At 39.7% G+C, this 21736-nt stretch overlaps 1 protein-coding gene across 1 annotated transcript; it reads left to right on the forward strand.

The window, feature by feature from the left end:
• Positions 1-12406: 12406 nt before the first annotated feature.
• On the forward strand, positions 12407-13318 carry LOC110543730 (olfactory receptor 52E1-like). Its single transcript, XM_021629971.2, has one exon. The coding sequence runs from the start codon at positions 12407-12409 to the stop codon at positions 13316-13318; it is 912 nt and encodes a 303-aa protein (XP_021485646.2).
• The last annotated feature ends 8418 nt before the right edge of the window (positions 13319-21736 follow it).

The raw sequence follows: 21736 nt of genomic DNA on the forward strand, positions 1-21736 counted from the left end.
ATTTCTTGAGACTGGTATAATGGGATGATTTTAAATGCTTCTGAGAATAAAGTTTATATCAGATTGATTGTTATAAAACTTAGCTTTCTGACTAATTCAATATATTTGAAGGAAATGAAGAGCAAGAAATATTGTTACCTTCCGCAAATAATTTCAAGTCCTTATAAGTGTTTCTTGATATAGACAATAGAGATAATTAAGGAAAAGAAACTTTAAACCTATTACTATTCAAAAGCAGTTTGAACAAAATTCCAGAGATATGATATTATTCATTAGGAATCAAATAGAAAACTTTTCTAAAAGGCTCTGTCTAGCATCTTCAGGTAATATGACATAGCTTTAATTTGCCATGCTCTATTCTCTTTCAAAGCTTCATCGTCAGTTTCTGCCCCAAATATACCACATGCCTCCAGGTCTATCTTATTTTTTCTCTTTCCCTTTATTTGCCTGCAAGCTGAAATAGAGACTTACCAGCCTGAGCCATAGGATGGACTCTTGCCTCGGTTGTATGTTATTCTGGCCTGTTTTTATCAGGGCTTTACAATTTTCCAGGAAGAATTTTCATTAACATTTCCCCTAGAGTCAGAATTAAAAAAAAATCCCAATGGATTTCAGTTATTATTCTTGGCTGATCAATGAAAAACACTGTAGCTTTTGAGAAAACCAAACTAAAAGAAAGTAGTTTTTTGTGTAATTACCTTGCATGTCTGAACATTTTCTGAGTTTGTTATGCATAAAAGCTACAGTATATACCCACGTTAGAAAGAGTTAAAATCGTGCTACCATGTACCAGGTCAACAGTGGCCTGATGTCTTACACAGGTGTCTGGCTACGGAACCCCAGAGGTTAAGAAAAGCAGGCCCAATGCCGACAGTGCGCCATCTCTCTTGGAGTTCTCAGGCAACACGGTCCCCTGATGACAGAACATTCCAGCTGTTGACAATGCAGTCAAGACCTACCCTGCAGAACTTGACTGTAAGGTCCTCTGCTGAAGACAGTAACACACGTTTGAGCCATAGAACATGGAAATATCAAATTGGTCCTGACCTGGAAATTCCATCCCTACTGGATAGCTTTCATATTGCTGGAATGTGCTATGTGCACTAAAAAGAAAAGTAATCATCGGTTTTACCAAGGTGTGAACTATCTGAGCTATAATAATAGCTGAAATGGCAAGACATGGTCCTTTCTGTAATGACGGCACAAACATACACACAGATAGCATTATAGGAAATCAACAAGTCATGTTTAGCAATATATGTATGTATACATAAATGTGTACAGTAACAGTGGGTGGAAAAAGAGGCCATGAGTTTGAAGGTCAGTAGGGAGGGGTACATGGGAGGCTTTGGAAGAAAAAAATGGAAGGGATAAATGTACTTGAATTAAATTAAAGATAAACCACACACACAAATTTTTAGGACCATGTATGGAGATAAGCTAGAATCCTTGCACAGATGTAGCCCATGGCAGCTCAGTATCCAAGTGGTTTTCCCTAGTAAGGGGAACAGGGACTGTCTCTGACATGAACGCCATGGCTGGCTCTTTGATCACTTCCCCCTGAGGGAACAGAAGTCTTACCAGGCCACACAGGACAATCCTGATGAGACCTGATAGGCTAGGGTCAGATGGACCTCCCTTATCAGTGGACTGGGGAAGGATCATGGAGGAGATGAGGGAGGAAGGGTGGAATTGGGAGGGGTCTAGGGAGGGGACTACAGCTGGGATACAAAGTGAATAAATTGAAAGATAAATAAATTAAAAAAACACTGATTTATTATTATTGTTATTAACTTTACAATTTATTCACCTTGTATCCAAGTTGTAGTCCCCTCCCTCATCTCCTTCTGGTTCCACATCCCCTCCCTCTTCCCCCACTATTCCTCTCCCCTAGTGCACTGATAGGGGAGGTCCTCCACCACTACTCTCTAACCCTAGCCTATCAGGTCTCTTCAGGACTGCCTGGATCCTCTTCCTCTGTGGCCTGGTAAGGTCACCTGCTAGGGGGAGGTCATCAAAGAGAAGCAACCAAGTTCATGTTAGAGACTGCCCTGTTCCCCTTATTAGGGACCCACATGGAGACTGAGCTGACCATGGGCTACATCTGAGCAGGGATCTCTTTATACATGGTCCCTGGTTGATGCCTCAGTCCCTGCGGGACCCCCTGGGCCCAGCTTTTTTGGCTTTGTTGGTCTCCTTGTGGAGCTCTTTTCCCCTCCAGATCTTTCTGTTTCCCTCTCTTTCCATATTACAACCTGTGCTCTGCCCAAAGTTTGGTTGTGAGTCTCCTCATCTGCTTCTATCCCTTGCTTGGTAGAGTCTTTTAGGGGATATCTGTGGTAGGCTCCAGTCTTGTTCCCTCTCTTCTACCACTTCCAGTATTATCCTGTTTGCCCTTCTGAATGATAACTAAGCATCCTCCCTAGGGTCCTTCTTTTATTTAGCTTCTTTAGGACTACAGATTTTAGTATGTTTATCCTATAAAATATGGCTAATATCCACTTACAAGTAAGTATACATCATGCGTGTCTTTCCGCTTCTGGGTTACCTCACTCAGGGTGATTTTTCTAGTTCCATCCATTTGCCTAAAAGTTTCATGAGTTCCTTTTTTTTTTTTTTTTGTAGTTGAGTAGTGGTATTCCATTGTGTAAATGTGCCACAATTTCTGTATCCATTCTTCTGTTGACATCTAGGTTGTTTCCAGATTTTATCTAAAAACAAAACACATTTAAAAAAAATATCACTAATCATTAAACACAAGAAATTAAAAAATATATAACTGCAGAATTAAAGTCAAATGTTCAGAAATATATATTTTAGAATATAGTAACAAGAAAGTTATTAGTGAAGAGGGTTATTTTCTGAAAACATAATGAGATTATAATTTTAAAACAACTTAATTAACCATCGTTCCATTGTTTGCAATGATTTTTTAGACTCTGCTTATGCTAATATTCGTCTGTGAAGTATGAACTTTAATGGTGAAAATCAATTCATCTGACTGGCAAAAGCCTGTGGGAAATTTCTTGGATTAATGGCTAATGTTGGAGAGCGCAATCATTATGAGTGCTGTTACAGCGTTGTGTAAGAAAGTGAAGAAGCCACGAGGAGAAAGCCAGTAAAAGGCACACTTCTCCATTGCTTCCGCTACAGCTCCTGCCTCCAGGCTCCTGCACTGACTTTCTGCCCTCATTTCTTGTCATGATGGACTCTAAGCTGGAAAGCTGAAATTAGTCATTTCCTTCCCAAGTTACTTTTAGTCATGGTATTATATTGCAGTAATAAAGCCCCATTTATGACACTGCCCGTGGACCTCCTCAGACCTCACCTCGATCTCTGAAAGTCTAATCATGTATATGGCTATGGAAAGTTGAGCTTCTCAAATCATGTCACAGCAAAGATTTGATCTATCCAACTGTATTTTGATGGACCACAGCTAATATACTAACTCATGTCGTATTTCATGTTCTCATACTGGAAGGGCTCCCGCTGGCTTAACAAATCCAACACGGCTTTCCCTAGTTCTTCTCGCAAACATCTTAAATGTCATTCTCACAGTGTCACTTCCCCTGACAATGTCACTCAGAGTTGTTAGCTTTAGAATCAGCATCTTCATTACTCATATTGCCATGTATGTACTTACGTAATCTGTCTTTCTTTTCTACATTTTGTTAGTATCGTGTAATATTAAGCAATGCTTTAAACAGTGCCTGCTACACAGTATATGATCAATGTATACAGTTGAATGATTAAATGATAAAACTCACATATCCTGCTGAGCATCATAGGCCAAACTATCTATTATGGGCAAAATCTTCCAAGATGGAAGCCTGAAAACTTATCTCTATAATACTATGTAGTCAAACCTCTTTCTCAACATCTTCATTAACAGTAAAAAAAGGATAATCAGCACATATGTTTAGCATATATGTTGTGAGATTTTAGGCAGAGATCAGGGAGTCTTGTGGAAGATTGGGGGAGGGATTGAGGTAGTCTGAGGGATCGAGGAAACCACAAGAAGACCTAAAGAGTAAACTAACCTGGGCTCATGGGGCTCATGGAGAACCATCAATCAAAGAGCATTCATGGGCCATAAAGTGAATAAAAAAACATTTAATTTTTTTTAAATTGACCTTATTTGAAAAAAAAAACTGTATTATGTGCAGTTCAAAATTGAGATCAACTTATAAGTGACTATATAACCATGGGTGTCTTTCTACTTCTGGGATACCTCACTCAGGATGATCTTTTCTAGATCCCACCATTTGCCTGCAAATTTCATGATTTCCTTGTTTTTAATTGCTGAGTAGTATTCCACTGTGTAAATGCACAACAATTTCTGTATCCATTCCTCAGCTGAGGGACATCTAGATTGTTTCCAGATTCTGACTATTATGAATAAAGCTCTTATGAACATGGTTGAACAAATGTCCTTGTTGTGTACTTGAGCATCTTTTGGATATATACCTAGGAGCGGTATAGCTGGATCTTGAGGAAGCACTTTTCCTAATTATCTGAAAAAGCACCAAAGTGGTTGTACAAGTTTACATTCCCAGCAGCAGTGGAGGAGGGTTCCCCTTTCTCCACAACCTCTCCAGCATGTGTTGTCACTTGAGTTTTGATCTTAGCCATTCTGATGGGTGTAAGGTGAAACTCAGGGTCATTTTGATTTGCATTTCTGTGATGACTAATGACATTGATCATTTCTTTAAGTGTTTCTCTGCCATTCAATATTCCTCTATTGAGAATTCTCTGTTTAGCTCTGTACCCCTTTTTTAATTGGATTACTTGATTTGTTGCTTTTTAACTTCTTGAGTTTTTTTATATATTCTGGATATTAGTTCTCTGTCAGATATAGGGTTGGTAGAGCTCCTTTCCCAGTCTGTAGGCTGTCATTTTGTTCTGACAAGTGTCCTTTGCTTTACAGAAGTTTTTCAGTTTCATGAGGTCCAATTTATTGATTGTTGACCTTAGAGCCTGTGTTGTCAGTGTTTTGTTCAAGAAGTTGTCTCCTGTGCCAATGAGTTCTAGGCTCTTCCCCAGTTTTTCTTCTGATTTAGTGTGTTTGGTTTTATGTTGAGGTCTTTGATCCACTTGGATTTTAGTTTTATTCAGGGTGATACATATGGATCTATTTGCATTTTTCTACATGTAGACATCCAGTTAGACCAATACCATTTGTTGAAGAAGCTGTCTTTTTTCCATTGTGAGGTATACCAGAAGCAGAAAGACACACACAGTATATATCATTTATAAGTGGATATTAGACATATAATATAGGGTAAACATACTAAAATCTGTACACCTAACGAAGCTAAGCAAGGGGGACCCTGGTAAGATGATCAATCCTCATTCAGAAAGACAAACGGGATGAACAATGGAAGAAGGAGAAAATAGGAAACAGGACAAAAGCCTTCTATGGAGGGCTGCTGAAAGATTCTACCCAGCAGTATATCAAAGCAGATTCTGAGAATCATGACCTTACTTTGTGTAGAGTGCAGGGAATCTTATGAAAGAAGGGGAAGATAGAAAGACCTGGATGGGACAGGAGTTCCAAAAGGAGAGCAACAGAATCTAAATAATCTGGTCCCAAGGGTCTTTCTGAGACTGATACTCCAGCCAAAGACCATTCATAGAGATACCTAGAACCCCTGCTCAGATGTAGCCCATGGCAGCTCAGTGTCCAATCGGGTTTCCTAGTAAGGAGAACAGGAACTGTCTCTGACATGAACTCAGTGGCTGGCTCTTTGATCACTTTCCCCTGAGGAGGGAGCAGCCTTGCCAGGCCACAGAGAAAGACAATGCAGCCACTCCTGATAAGACCTGATAGGCTAGGGTCATAGGGAAGAGGAGGAGGACCTTCCCCTATCCATGTACTTGGGGAGGGGCATGGGAGGAGATGAGGGAGGAAGGATGGGATTTGGGAGGGAATGAAGGAGAGGGATATAGCTGGGATCCAAAGTGAATAAACTGTAACAAATATAAAAATAAAAAATTTAATAAAAATAATAAAATTGAGATCAAGAACATAATGCTCTCTATATATTTATATAATGTGTGTACACATATATTTAATTATATATTCAGTGGGAGATAAATGAAAATACTCAGTCTCAGCTCTTTGGTCTCCCCACCCCCGAAGGGAGGAGCAGTCCTGTTAGGCCACAGAGGAGGGCTTTGCAGCCAGTCCTGAAGATACCTGATATAACAGGATCAGATGAATAGGGAGGAGGTCCCCCCTATCAGTGGACTTGGAAAGGGGCACGGTGGAGATGAGGGAGGGAGGGAGGGAGGGGCTGGGAGGGAATGAGGGATCGGGACATGGCTGGGATACAGAGTTAATAAAATGTAACTGATAAAAAAAATTAAAAAAAATTAAAATAAAACCAAGAGCAAAAAAAAAAAAAAAAAACAGAAAAGAAAATACTCAGTCTCTCTGCCTTACACTTTTTCACCTTGTTTCTTTATTTTTGAAAATATTATAATTATTATCAATATTTATTACAATTTATTCACTTTGTATCCCTGCTGAAGCTCCACCCTTGTCTCCTCCCTGTCTTACCCTCACTTGCTCTTTCTTCCCTATCCCTCTTCCCCAGTCCACTGATAGGGGAGGTCCCTATCAGGACCCTAGCCTATCAGGTTCTATCAGGACTGCCTGGATCCTCTTTATCTGTGGGCTGGCTAAGTTGCCCCACCAGGGAGAAGTGATCAAGGAGCAGGCAACTGAGCTCCTCTTATTAGGGAACCTACATGGAGACCGAGCTGTCTATGGGATACAACTGAGGAGCAGGTCTAGGTCCTCTCTATGCATGGTCGTTGGTTGATGCATCAGTCTCTGCAGTCCTCCCTGGGCCCAGCTTATATGACTTTGTTGGTATCCCTGTGTGGGTCCTGTCCCCTCGGCTCCTTCTATATTCCCCTTCTTCCATATCAATATAATTCATATCTGTGGGGATTTCTTCACTTTAGGAAATGGCTGTGTACTGGCATGAGCATGTTACCGGGTGCTGTTGTTTCCATGGCAGTAGCACAATTCTACTAAATACTCTTGTTATATCAGTACCTCTCTCTCTGTATGTCTCTTTCTCTCTCACACATACACATACACACACATTCACTCAAGGATGAGCTATGCGAACTTTGATGGTGTCATTAGTCTACATTTCAGTGATCACGATTCTTCCCCACCATAATTTATGGTTAAAATAAAGAATTCACAATTAATCAACTAGAAACAAAACATTTAAAGATATAGTAAAATTTAAAAAAAATCTCGCATGTAAACAGGCATTGCTAAATTTGAAAATTTGAAGCAAGAACCAGCATATGGGTTAGTTATGTCTGAAAACATTTAATTTCACCAGAAATATTTAATTCTGACCTCAGAGCTTTGTTATTTCCCCAGGGTCTTCCAAAGTTCTCACTCTAGGGATTGTGACCTCAGTGAAAAGCACCTATGGGTATGAAGTTTAGAAGAAAGCTAAGGGGTATTTTAACTTCTCTGAATGTTGATAGTTCAAGTGGGAACATGGATCCTCTTCTGAACTCGAGGAAGAGAGCAGTGGGTGAAATAACAGGGGGGAGGAAAAGCTCCTAATTTGAGGGAATGGGTGAAGGAACTGCCCGCAAGAATTGACTGGCGTAATCCCCTGCACGTTTTAGCAGCAGGTAGCATCGGTTTTGGGTGTTGCTCTTGGGTGTACAGAGTTACGCAACCTCTTTGTGCAAGTTGCGTGCCGCTGGCGTGCAGGCCATGTGGCTCATCTCCTCCCTGACCTGCTTCCTGTCCACCGTTGCTCCGTCTCTCCATGCTTTCCACGGCTCATATGGTTATGGCTCCTTCATAGTTTCTCATTGTAGGTTGGATAAATAGCTCTGATGGAAACTCATACTCTGCAGGAAGAGAGAAGACTAGCACTGAAGTTAAACTGTGCAGAAATTGTCTCTCACCGCTTGTAGCCTGGGGAAACAAAATCCATCTACCTGCTAAGGTAATGTTAGTCACATTACAGAGGCGAGGTTCCCAGGAGCAGAAACTGATGTAGATGTAAAAGCAGATGTCAGAGTGACCAGTTGCTATTGTAAACACTATCAACTGTCTCAGAATGTCCATAAAATAGAAAAGAATGATGAGGACTTCACATATGGTACCTTGTGTTTGAGGATACCCAAAAGGTTACAGCTATGCCAGACTCAAGTCCACTGTAGTCTTTTACTGTTACATTCTTTTAATTTTTATTTTAAATTTATTTTTTTGATAATTTATTAAATTTACAACTCAATTGTAGTCCTCACCCAGGTCCATCTTCCTGCTCCCCTGCCTACATTCCCCTTCCCTGTTTCTCAGATGGAGGAGTCCTCCTCCCCTACCATCTGACAGGAGCCCATCAAGTCTCATCAGGACTGCTTGCATCCTCTTCCTCTGTAGCCTGGCAATGCCCTCCAAAATGGGGAAGTGATCAAAGAGCTGGCAACTACAGAGTCCATGTCAGAGGTAGCTCGGCTCCCCTTACTAGGGAATCCACATGATAACCATTAACTTTACACTCTTTAAATGATAGACCATGAGTGAAGTATATACCTCAAGAAATTCTCCTGTGGATGCTTTTTATAATTTTATTTCATGGATGAGTAATCTTATATTCAGGGAAGAAAATAACATCCTCCTGCCCTGCTTCCTCTCCCACCCCTCCAAGAAAATAAACAGAAGCATGGCAGTGAGCAACAGAGTGTAGATTCAACCTTAGTGTCCTTTAGATGAAACTCTTTTAAATCAGATGGATGTGAGCACAGGGAATGAAGCTGGAGATACAGATCTTCTGCAGCCACACAGCCATCACTGTTCAGCTTAGTGTTACTTTCCTAAGTAGCTATTATTTCTTTCCCCTGGAAATTCTTCTTCTCCTTTCTTCTGCTAGTGTCTTTCCTGGCTTGCATTACTATAATTCCATGCTGTTGTCTGCTTCCTGTATTGGATAGAAAAATTTTCCTTCCTAAGACTTCACATACATGAAAGAGAAAGAGGCTTAGAACTCCTTTCCTCCTTGGTTTAGAGGGAAATGTGATAGCAAATATTTGCCAAAACAAGAATGTGAGAGATTTAACATGGAAGAGCAGTATATACTTACACGGTTTGACATTACCTGGTAGCTTTGTAATGTCTTACAAATTAAAGCATTTGTGTTTCTCTGTGTATTTGTACAAAAATTTTGTGTTCGCTTATTGATAGTTTCAGCAGAAAGATACTGAGAGACATGAAGGCCTGTTACCATGTTGCTGTTGAAGAGGGGTCTACACATTTACCTGTAAGAAGACTCAGAAAGAGCTTTTTCCCAAATAAGTTTCAAGACAGCATGTTTCTCTGGTGTGAGTAGCAAAAAAGGGAGAGACTAGAATATAAGAAGAGTATGAGAAATGGTTTGAGGAACTTAATCAATCAAAATACACTTCTATAAAACATTCTTTTAATTTCAGGAGACTTCATTTTACTAATCTAAATTAGTGACTTCTGTGATGTCATTCACAACCTTTCTCTTCCACAGGATTGAGCAATGTCAGCTCATCTTTTGCAGCCGGTCTTAGCTTAGATCTGGAAAGTTTATTTTGGACAGTGTATTTTCTCAACTGAAGTCTAGAATTTAATGAATGGCTGTTGTAAATACATTGCCGCATTGAGACCATGTGTTTTCTTTATTTATTTATTTATTTATTTTTTCAATGCAGTTTATTCAGGAACATTGAACAATCCTCGGACCCCGGGGAAAGCCAGCCCACAGCTTAAATAGCCTCTGGGTAGCCAACCCAGGCATGCCACGGGGGCAATGCAGATAGGTCCACATACATGGAAGCAAGCCAGATCCTCGGCCTTAGCCAAATGTGGAATTGTTCCTGACAGAGAGCACTCACCATCGGGAAGGTGGAAGGCGGAAACCAGCTCCATCTTTAAGGCATAGCATTTTGCAGCTCTCTACAGTTCCCCCTTTTTGTTTTAGACGCATCAGGCAAGAGTAGAGGTCTGATCTCTGATATTAGAAATAAATTGGGACTTTGTACAGATGTTCATTTAGGTGTCATCCACCCAAAGAGCATCGGACCCGTCCGATACCTTTTTCTCAGAGGCGGGACCTGGGGCATCAACCCGCATGCAATCAGACATGCTCTTCTCTGGGTCCAAAGCGGCTGACCCTGAGTGCAGTGCTTAGCCTCGCATCCTGAGCGTATCATTTTAGCTTTTTATGGTATCCAACCATGCTTGGGGAGAATGTCTTGCTTCAATGGCTGTAAAGGCCTGAATGATCATGGCTGCATCACACTGTTGTGAGACTCTAATCTTGCATATATACCACAGGCAAACCAAGGAGACCAATACCAGAAGGCCTGCTAACACTCCCATGCCCGCCCATTCCTTCAGATGATTCATGGCTGCAGCAATCCATGTTGATAATCCTGTGGCTAGTCCTGCGTCCACTCCGGTAGAATTTACTGTGACAATGGCCACTCTCAGCTGCTCCATCGTAGTATCGAATTCTCCAGTCCAATTACCTAAAATATAGCTCGACAATTGTTTAGACAGATTTGCAGCGCAGGAAAAATTCTCATGTTGTATGCTAGTGACACAAAGTCCAGCATACTTTCATTGACAGCCAGGTTGAGCGATTTGCCATAGGGTATCAATTTGCTCCTGCAAGAGGTCAATCCTCTGATTGAACACCATCAAGCTTCCTTTTAGTTGAGCATTAATTCCTTTATGTACAACTAAGGCATGAGCTACATTGGCTAAATGATTATTCAGGGTCTGAGCAGTCTGCCCAGTATGACTCATGGCTAATGCCCTGGTGGTAGCTCCAACAGCCGTCAATGAGATGGTAGTAACAATGGTGGCTGTAGTTCCAAGATCCCTTTTCTGTCTGAAGAGAGTCATAGCGTGAGGGGCATCAATGGGCATAGGCATCCAGTGAGGCATGCGAGTAACCAGGGCATACCTAACTTTACTAGCATTGGGGTTTAAAAAAAAAGCGAGTATCATTACCACAATTACTTGGCTCTATCTGGCTAATAATGAATAAAAATGGGGGATATAGACAAACAGGTGTGGGCTTATAGGAAATATTATGAGAAGCCTTAACCCCTCGTTGGAACATCCTGCGTCAGTTCTAGAACTAGCAGTGGTGGTGTCCGAGGTCTGAGTAGGTTCAGGAGACCATTGCCCCCAGGGGCGAGACGTGCTCCATGCCAATTGACTAACTCCATGTTTTCCTCCCATTTTGAAAGTCATTTAAGGTTCTTAAATTATTTTTTTCCCTTTTTTTCTTAAATTTTTCATCAATTACACTTTATTCATTCTGCATCCCCCTATATGCCCCTCCCTCCTCCCATCCCAATCCCACCCTCCCTCCTCCCTCTGCTTGCATGCCACTCCCCAAGTCCACTAATAGGGGAAGTTCTCCTCTCCTTTCTGATCTTAGTCTGTCAGTTCACATCAAAAGTGGCTGCATTGTCCTCTACTGTGGCCTGGTAAGGCTGCAAACCCCCCCCCCCCCCCCAGAGGGAGGTGATCAAAGAGCAGGCCAATCAGATTATGTCAGAGGCAGTCCCTCTTCACATTACTATGTAACCCAGGAAACAACCTAGGAACCTACCACAGAGGGCCTCTGAAAGCCTCTGCCCTTCAGACTATCAAAGCAGATGCTGAGCCTGATGGGCAACTGTTGGGCAGAGTGAACGGAATTTTAGGTAAGAACTGGGAAATAGTAAGAGCTGGAGAGGACAGGGTCTCCACAAGGAGAGCAACAGAACAAGAAAATTTGAACATAGGGAACTTCCCAGTGACTCATACTCCAACCAAGGACTATTCATGGAGATAACCTAGAACCCCTGCACAGATGTGTTTTCTTTATTATTTTTAGAGATTTTTGTTTCTGAGGTGTGTGTGTGTGTGTGTGTGTGTGTGTGTGTGTGTGTGTTTATTAAAGTGCAATGTATACAGATGCTCTAGAAAAAGCTATGGGATCCCTTAACACTGGAATTACAGGTGGTTGTGCGCTGCCTGATGGGTGCTTGGAACTGAGGGCTAGCGGCAGAACCATCACTCTATCATCATCACCCCACTTCAAAATACGAAGTAGACTGAGAACAAACTATAATCAGGATATAATATTTGAGAAAATAATTTATTTTCAATAAAATGAAAAAAGAAAAGAAAACAAAATAAAATATATTTGTTTTTACTAAATTTTGGACATATTGTAGTTTCAAACCTCTCTGATCAAGCTGCCTCGATCCCTACGATGGGAGTTTCTCTGATATGGTCTCTTGTGTTGCTGTATTACAGTAGGATGCTGCCTATACGGTCAATGTGATGTATTTGGTCTATGCTCTTCTTTGGCGTAACAATCACAGAAGGATGGCTTTGCACAACACTACTCTATCTCATCCCCTCACTTTCCTCCTCCTGGGAATCCCTGGATTGGAAAACATGCACTGTTGGATTGGTTTTCCTTTCTTTGCTGTGTTCCTGACAGCTGTACTTGGGAATATAACTATCCTTTATGTAATTCAGACAGAACACAGTCTTCATCAGCCCATGTTCTACTTCCTGGCCAGTCTGTCATCTATTGACCTGGGCCTGTCCACATCCACAATCTCTAAAATGCTTGGAATCTTCTGGTTCAACCTGAGAGAAATATTATTTGAGGGATGTCTCCTCCAGATGTTCTTCATTCACCTGTGCACAGGCGTGGAGTCAGCTGTGCTTGTGGCCTATGACCGCTACGTGGCCATCTGTAATCCTCTTCGCTATACTTTGGTGCTGACAAACAAGGTAGTTTTCATCATTGCTTGGGTCATCCTCCTAAGACCGTTGGTTTTTGCCATACCCTTTGTCTTGCTCATCTTGCGGTTACCATTTTGTGGACACCAAATCATCCCCCACACATACTGTGAGCACATGGGTATTGCACGCCTGTCCTGTGCCAGCACCAAGGTCAACATCATCTATGGCTTGGTGTGTGCCATTGTAGCCATTGTCATCTCCTATGTGCACACCCTCCGCGCTGTGTTTCGGCTGTCTTCTCAGGATGCCCGGCTCAAGGCACTCAGCACCTGTGGATCTCATGTATGTGTCATGTTGACATTCTACACTCCCGCTTTCTTTTCATTTATGACTCATAGGTTTGGCCGGAATATACCACGGTACATCCACATTCTTCTGGCCAATTTTTATGTAGTCATTCCACCTTCTCTCAACCCTGTAATCTATGGAGTCAGAACTAAACAGATTAGAGAACAGGTACTGAAAGTGTTTTCCAGGAAATAAAACATAGCTCTGGTATTAAAAAAAAAAGAAAGAAAGAAAAACATATGCACAAAAAGGTGATTTTTTTTTCAAGGTTAAAAACAGAAGAGGAGCATTTGTAATGTATGCAGTCCTGTACAGGGAGGGGCTTGTCAATTTTGAGATATTAATCTCCTCGGCATCTCTCTCTAACCTAGGTATTTAGTGTTGGGGCCATGCCATCTATACTAGAAAAGATTTTTAAAAACTTTTCAATTAAGGAAAAATTATGATTCTTCATCTTGAAGCAAATCTTTATGCTTCTCCAATTCTGCATGAGCACACTAGGCATACACACACACACACACACACAGCAAAATTCACAAACAAGGAAACAAACAAATGAATCACCAAAATCTTTTATATAGTATTTTAAAACTCTAATGGCAGGTCAGCCCTGCCCCAGAGTTAGGAAGTCGGACCATCTGCCACACGCTGACTTAGACTATCAGCATACTTATATTCTTACATTTGCTTAGCTAATGCCAGTAATATGAATCTGGTCAAAACCCTGGGAACATCAGTTATGTGGGACAGTGTGAGACCTTCTACTGTGAACAGAATTATAAAACCTTTGAGGTTCTGGACAATGTGCTGCAGTTTTATTTTCCCCAAAATTTCAAGCAAGTATTATTTACTTGCTGTAAAAATTTGTAGTCAAATTTTGTGTTAACAGCTTAGAAATAATGTATTCTTTTCTAGGAATGTGTTTTTGTTTTTCTGTAAGGTTTATTATGTTCCATTTCTAAGTAGTGTTAGGATAGTGGAAGTCCTAGCAGTGGCAAGCCCAACACTGCTTGGTTTTAATTGACAGTTTCACTAAAGGAGCTCCAGATGATATCATCCAGTGTTATCTGGATCTGTGTAACATAATCAACATTATGTGAGTAAACATTATGTGGTTTCCAGGACAAACCACTTTGTGAAGGTCTAACAAAAGCTGACTTTCTAGTAAGAGGTATTTTTTTTTCTCAGACCATGTACAAATTTGTAAACCACAAGGTACATTTGTCATTTGAATATGCTGTTGGCTTCCAAATATGCTTCTGAAATTATTCCTTGATATGCCTTTTCTGTAGAATGGACTTCATGGAAGAGACAGCACCTCGTGGTATCACTGTAAAATAACCGCGATATGGTATTACTGTAAATTAACCATGATATGGTATTACTGTAAATTAACCATGCTATTACAAATCATTGGAGGAAACGTGTGTTAATTCACATTGCGCTTAAACCAGATAATCTCTGGGAAATCACTGCACACGTCTGCTGTGTAATTAGACACACAAGTGACTTTTAAGATTTTAATGGGTGATAGACTACCTATGTCATACCTTATCTATGTTTTATTCAATTTACAAAAAAAGGCTTGAATTTTCATTGCTTTACTTTTACCCTTGGTTAGATAAGAAACCTTTATTCTTATGTGGAATGATTTCCAAACCATTGACATGGTTTCATTAAGTTTGATAGGTTACAAGTGTGGTCATCTAGACCTGGCGTTTACCGTTAGGCTTCTAAGTGCTGTTTTAGTTTCTTTAACAGTACTGGCTTCACCAGCCATTCCATGTGCTAGTTCTTGAAGGGAATGCCTGCTGTTGCTGGGTTACAGGTTTCCAGTCTTGCTTTCTTTGTGTATGGTGTTGGCTGTGCCAGAGGGTCTTTCTCAGGGTCTACTCAACTTGTGCTTCTTTAGTCTACTTCAGTTTGAGTCTCCCTTTTCTTCCTGTTCTACAGATGAACCCAGGGCCTCTGCTTCTTAGGCTCCCTCAGCAGATGATTGCTGCTCTACCCCTACAATATCTGATGTTGAAACATAAAGAACACTATCATTTATTATGTGGGTTTTGGTTAAGTCTTAAGCTGGTGCACAGACTTGAACACTTGCTAAGAATACAGTGATTTGAATAAAACATCCCTCCATATACTCTCTGATAAAGGTACTTTCTAAGAAGTTAAAATTCCTTCATACTACCTGCAGCAAAATTTCCAGGACATACTGGTAAAATATACCTAATTTTAGGGTGTTTTATATTCTCAATGTCTCTTGATAAAAATTCAAACTTCCATAATGCTTTTCATCAGTTAGAAAGATTAAGTTTACATCTCTTTTCTTTTCTTCCTTTAAAAATTAAATAGGAGTGAAATGTGTATTAAATAATGGGTAGTTATGGTCAGTGAATGTGATAGTAATCTTTCCCAACCATGTCTGTGGAAAAGTTCGAAACTTAGCTATAGAAAACAAAAGTTAAATTATAAGAAAATTAACATGTTCTCAGCAGCTTCATTTGTGATAGCCAGAATCTGGGAACAACCCAAGTGTCCCTCAACAGAGGAATGGATACAGAAATTGTGGTACATTTACACAATGGAATAAGCTCATCAATTAAAAACAGGAAATCATGACATTTGCAGGCAAATGGTGGGAACTAGAAAAGATCATCCTGAGTGAGGTATCCCAGAAGCAGAAGGACACACACAGTATATACTCCCTTATAAGTGGATATTAGACATATAATATAGGATAAACATACTAAAGTCTGTACACCTAAAGAAACTAAGCAAGAAGGAGGACCCTGATAAGATGATCAATCCTCACTCAGAAAGGCAAATAGGATGGAGAGGGAGAAAACAGGGAACAGGACAGGAGCCTAACACAAAGGGTCTCGGAAAAACTACCCAGCAGGATACCAAAGAAGATGCTGAGGCTCATAACCAAACTTTGGGCAGATTATAGGATATCTTATGAAAGAAGTGGGAGATCAAAAGACCTGGAGGGGACAGGAGCTTTACAAGGAGAGCAACGGAAGCAAAAAAATATCTGGTCCCAGGGGTCTTTTCTGAGACTAATACTCCATCCAAAAACCACACATGGAGATAACCTAGAACCTCTGCACAGATGTAACCCATGGCAGCTCAATGTCCAAGTGTTCCCTAGGGAACAGGGACTGTCTTTGACATGAACTGATTGGCCTGCCCTTTGATTACTTCTCGCCTCCGAGTGGGAAGCAGCCTTACCAGGCCACAGAGGAAGACAATGCAGCCACTCCTGATGAGAGCTGATAGACTAGGATCAGAAGGAAGGGAAGGAGGACCTCTTCTATCAGTGGACTTGGAGAGGGGCAGGGGAGAAGATGAGGGAGGGTGGGGTTGGGGGGGATGAAGAAGGGCTCTACAGCTGGGATCCAAAGTGAATAAATTAAAATTAATATAAAAAAGTAAAATTAAGACTAAAAACAGAATGCCAGAGCTAACAGACGTTATAAACCAAATCTATCTAAACATATTTACAGAACATTCCATCTAAATACAAAAGAATATATCTTCTTCTCTGCACCTCATGGAACTTTCTCCAACACTGACCACACACTCAAACTCAAAGTAAGTCTCAACAGTAAAGGAAAATCAGCATAACTGTGTGCTATGAGACCACCACATTAGAGATGGATAACAACAATGACAGAAACAAGAGAAAGCTTACAAACTCATGGAAACGGAACAACTCCCTACTGCATGATAAATGGGTCAAGACAGAAATAAAGAAAGCAGATTCTTGCCAGAATCGCCTGCAGATGTATACAAAGCATATTCAAATTTAGAAAACACAATGAAAGAAGTACTAAGAGGAGTATAGTGTTCTTAGCAGAGCAGTAAGACAGCTGAAGGAAATTAAGAGGATACAAATTGTAAGGAATATGTCAACGCATCCTTATTTGCCCATGACATGACAGTCTACATAAGTGTTAAAGTTATCAACGCAATCAAATTGAAGACACATACATAAATCTACCCACCTAAGAACACCTGATTTTTGGTAAAGAAGCAAGAAATACACAGCTAGAAAAATGACAAGTTTTTCAATAAACTTGTTCTGATCAAACTGGATGGCTTTGTGTGGCAGAATGTAAATAGAACCATATCTATCGCTCTCCACAAATCTCAACTCCAAATCAATCAAAGAGCTCAACAGAAAATGATACACTGAACCTGATGGAAGAGAAAGTGGGTAATAGCCTTGAACTCATTGACACAAGAGAAGACTCTGAACAGAACACTGTTCTGACACTAAAATCAGCAATAAATGGGATCTGAGAAACCTCTGTAAGGCAAAGTAGATGAGCATTTGGACAGAGCAGCAGTGCACAGAATGGGAAAAGATTTTTAGTAACTCCACACCCAATAAAGGACTAATATCCAAAATATATACAGAACTCAAGAAACTAAATATAATTTTTTAATTAAAAAATGTAACACAGTTCTAAACAAAGTATTCTCAATAAAGTAAACTCAAATGATTGAAAAACACTTAAATGTTTAACATCTTTACTCATCAGGGGAATGTAAATCAAAACCACTTTGAGTTTTCATCTTACACTTGCTAGAATGGTTAATATCAATAAAGGAAATAACAATGCATGTTATTTAGGCTGTGTAATAAGGGGAACTTTCATGTATTGCTGATAGGAGCGCAAATTTGTGCAGCCACTATGAAAATTAGGGGCAGTTAACCAGGAAGGTGGGAAATGATTTTCCTAAAATCCAGGTAAAACACTTTTTGATATAAGCCCAAAGGATGCTTCATACTATCACCTGGCAGTTGCTCAGGTATGTTCATTACTGTTGTATTCATAATAGTTAGCAAATAAAAACAACCTACACATTATTCAACAACAATATCAAAATAGATAAGGATAATGTGGTACATTTATACAATGGAGTATTACCAGCTGTTTTTAAAAAATGAAATCATGAAATTTGCAGGCAAATTGATGGAACTGGAGAAATTATTCTAGTGAGGAAACACAGAGCCAGAGAAATAAATATGGTATTTATTCACTTATTTTTGAATATTAGCCATTAAATAAATGATAACAACACTACAGTCTGAAGACCTAAAAAGTTGGGTAGAGAGGAAGGAACTAAAGGGGAGCACATAGATCTCTAGTTGGGGGAGAGAGATTTTATGGGTGGAATGAAGGCCAGTGGAGAAGGAATGGGAGGATCAGATGGTGAGGGGAGAGGGGAGTTGAGGGAGGAAATGCATAAATTAATGACTTTCTGTGAAAACCTGCTGCAGTGGAAGCTTACTAAAATGTATGAAAGCATCCCTAATGAAGTATCCAAAAACAACGTGAAAACAGGAGTCCCAGATGGCCATCTATCGTTACCAAACAAAGGCCCCCAGTTCTGGGACTGGGCTACAATCAACTGAGTTGTTGACCAAAAGGTTCCGATAAAATTCCCCAATCCAGGCTGGTGCCATGAGAATAGGATGATTTCCACAAACTGAAATTAAAACCCCATTACTGAAGACAACATCTGCTTAACTATTGAACATAGAGAAGTCGAGCTGTGACAACATAGAACCTTCACTCCTATGTTCTAAAGTCTTTGGAATGAGAAGGTACTTTGAAGCTTAAAAAAAAAAAACCAAAAACAAAGGAAAACACAAAACAAACACAAAATCAACCAACCAACCAATCAATCAATCAATCAAACAAACAAACAAAAAATCACCAGCTCAGACAAAAATTATTTATCTACAGTGGTGTTCTGCTACAAAATATTCTAGGGCAATGCTGGCACCAAGTTTGTGGAAATAACCAACCCATGTCTGATTTTAATTAAGGCCAACTCTATGAGGTGGAACCCATACTGACACTGCTTGGGTTACCAAGAACGAGAGGCTAAATACCCAGAGACCTATGGAAACAACAAATATTACTGGGCTAAAAAATACTTCTATAGATATTCTGCTGTACTCATAGATCAGTGCCATCAAAATAAATGCTTCTTTATTAAGCAGATGTGAACAAATACAGAGACACACAGCCAGATATTAATCACTCAGAGAGAAAATAATCCATTGAATCCCTCCTCTTAGTGCTCAGGGAACACTGAGGAAGAGGAGGCAGAAAGATTGTAAGATCCAGTGGGGATGAAGACACCAGAGAATAGGTCATCTAAATCAACTGAACAATGATCACTTGAATTCAGAGACAGAAGCAGCATGCACAAGGCCTACATGGCTCTGTACCAGGCCTCTCTTTCTCTTTCCTCTCTTTACCTCACACATAAATATATATAAAAAACTATATAATATAATAAATAATTATATATAAGCATATATATATATATATAATTGCTTTAAGTTTAATATTTTCATAGCATTCCCAGGTGTATGAACTCGTGGGTCTCTGGTTCATGTGTCTTCTCTTGTAGCTTTTTTCCTTCTGTTGGTTTGCCTTGTCCAAATTCAATGTGATAGTTTTTATTTAATCTTACTGTATTTTATTTTGTTATGTTTTGTTTGTATCTTTTATAGCCTAAGGAGAGACAGAAAAGAAGGTGATCCTTTTGGGAGCAGAGGTGGGCAGGACCTAGGACGTGCAGAGTGAGGGGTGAATTAAAATTGGGGAATATTGTTTAAGAGAAAATATTTTTAATAAATTATAAATAATAAAAATACAAAACAAAGAAATTTGAAGAAAACAAAAGAAAGTTAAAAAAAGTATTTGAAAGGGGATCCCAGTGTGGCTAGATAACTTGTCTCCTGATGCTGATCCATGAACAAAGTCTTCGTGATTAGACACATTTTCAACGTCTGAAGTATTCTCTACTTAAGCTTGTTTTGGCGTTTCTACAAGTTATCTCAGAGTATTTCAGAAAGCCATTTCTGTTATTTTCTAAAAGATAATTAGTTCTTTCTACAAAAGAAATTTCACTTATACACAAAGAGCTTAGTGGTATTCTGTGGACTTTTTGTTTTGCTTTATTTGGCGCTTTTCTTTTTTTCTTTTTTTGTCCTATTAAATCTTTTATCTGTTTTGGTTTTCATCGCTATTGTTTGCATTTGTTTGTATTTATTTTTGTAATAATATTTTAACCAATTCAGAAATGAATGCTGTTCATTTCTTCGACTTCCTCATACTGACATTTTTTTTGGTAGGAGAATATTTTAGCTTCAGTTGCTTTTTTTAAATATTTATTCCTCTCTCATACAGTTATCCTTACCTCAGGTTCCTTCATTATTCTAGGGCACTGGATATGGGAATTAGCTGAGATCTGGCAGGTTATAGAGGGTACTTGGATGCTGATGGCTAGGAAGACTCAGTGGGCTAGACCGCGGAGATCTGGATGGGTAGACATTGAGTGAAAGGTATAAGAGACCTGTGGGTAGAACTGGAAGCCAACTTGATCTTTTAAGTGAATTGGTTGAAATTGGATTTACTTATTTGGAGATTAAATATGTATGTTTATGAGATGCCAACTCATAAAAGCCAGTACAGAGACAGTATTTTTGTGGAGCCGGATGCCATGGAATTTCTACTGTAGTCATCTGGTGTCAGTAAGATGTCCAAGCCCTGGAATTTCATTTCTATATACTTCTGGAGTAAAATGGTAATATTTTATAGTGTTATCTGGTATATTCTGAACTTCATAGCCATGTCTATATAAATGCATGCGTAGCGCGCGCACACACACACAACAACAACAACAACAACAATAACATTATTTATCATTTTAGCATCATTGCTGGTGTTATTTTATCCTTAGCATTTTAGGGAATCCTAGTTATAATACAGATAAGAGAATGAGCTTCAGTAAGTCTTGGGCTTTTTGTTGTTCTGTTTCCGGAGCAGGATCTAGGATAGCGTTGGCTGTCTATGGGGATTCAGCCCAGAGCTGAGTCTAAATCTGAGGTTAAATGGAATGTATTTTTAGAAACATCCTTCCAGTATTTCATACACAAAGTAAATGCGTCTCCTGGGTTCTGCTCAGACAGGATGTTAAACACTGTGTTGTTTATGGTTTTGGAGAAGATCCAGTGGATCTGCTGCTGATTTCTGGTGAGTAGATATGATATACTTGGAGAGACACATGGGGAGTACAGGGTAAGAACTGTTTTCATGCATGTGTCTCTATAGTGGTCAATTCTGAGAAGTATTCTGAGTTCTTACTTGCCTAAATTCCCGAATTCATGATTCATTTTCACTATAAATTGTTTACTGCATTTGTACTTCCTCTGTAGTGGATTTCCATTTTTCTAAACCAAATTCTACAACAGAGCAGATTCCCAGAATCAAATCACATTCTGTATTTTTTCCAAAGGAAGAAGAGAGATCTAGTTATTACGCATCTGCATTGACTTTGATGCACTTCGCTCAGAGGTAAATTTAAAAAATTGTAGTATGAGCACGGTCAGATTTACTCAAATGCCTAATGGCACACAGTCTGCTGCTGTGTTTCATAGTAAAAGTGAGTTCGGCTCTGTACATGTTGTTAACAATTTACGTATTAGTCTCTTCATCCCCTCTGCCTCCCATCCTATTATTTTGTCTTCTTCTCTCTGTCTCTGTTTCCCTTTGTGTCTCTGTCTATATATGTCTCCCTGTC

Source organism: Meriones unguiculatus, chromosome 14 (genome assembly GCF_030254825.1).
Source record: "Meriones unguiculatus strain TT.TT164.6M chromosome 14, Bangor_MerUng_6.1, whole genome shotgun sequence".
Classification (NCBI taxonomy): Eukaryota; Metazoa; Chordata; class Mammalia; order Rodentia; family Muridae; genus Meriones; species Meriones unguiculatus.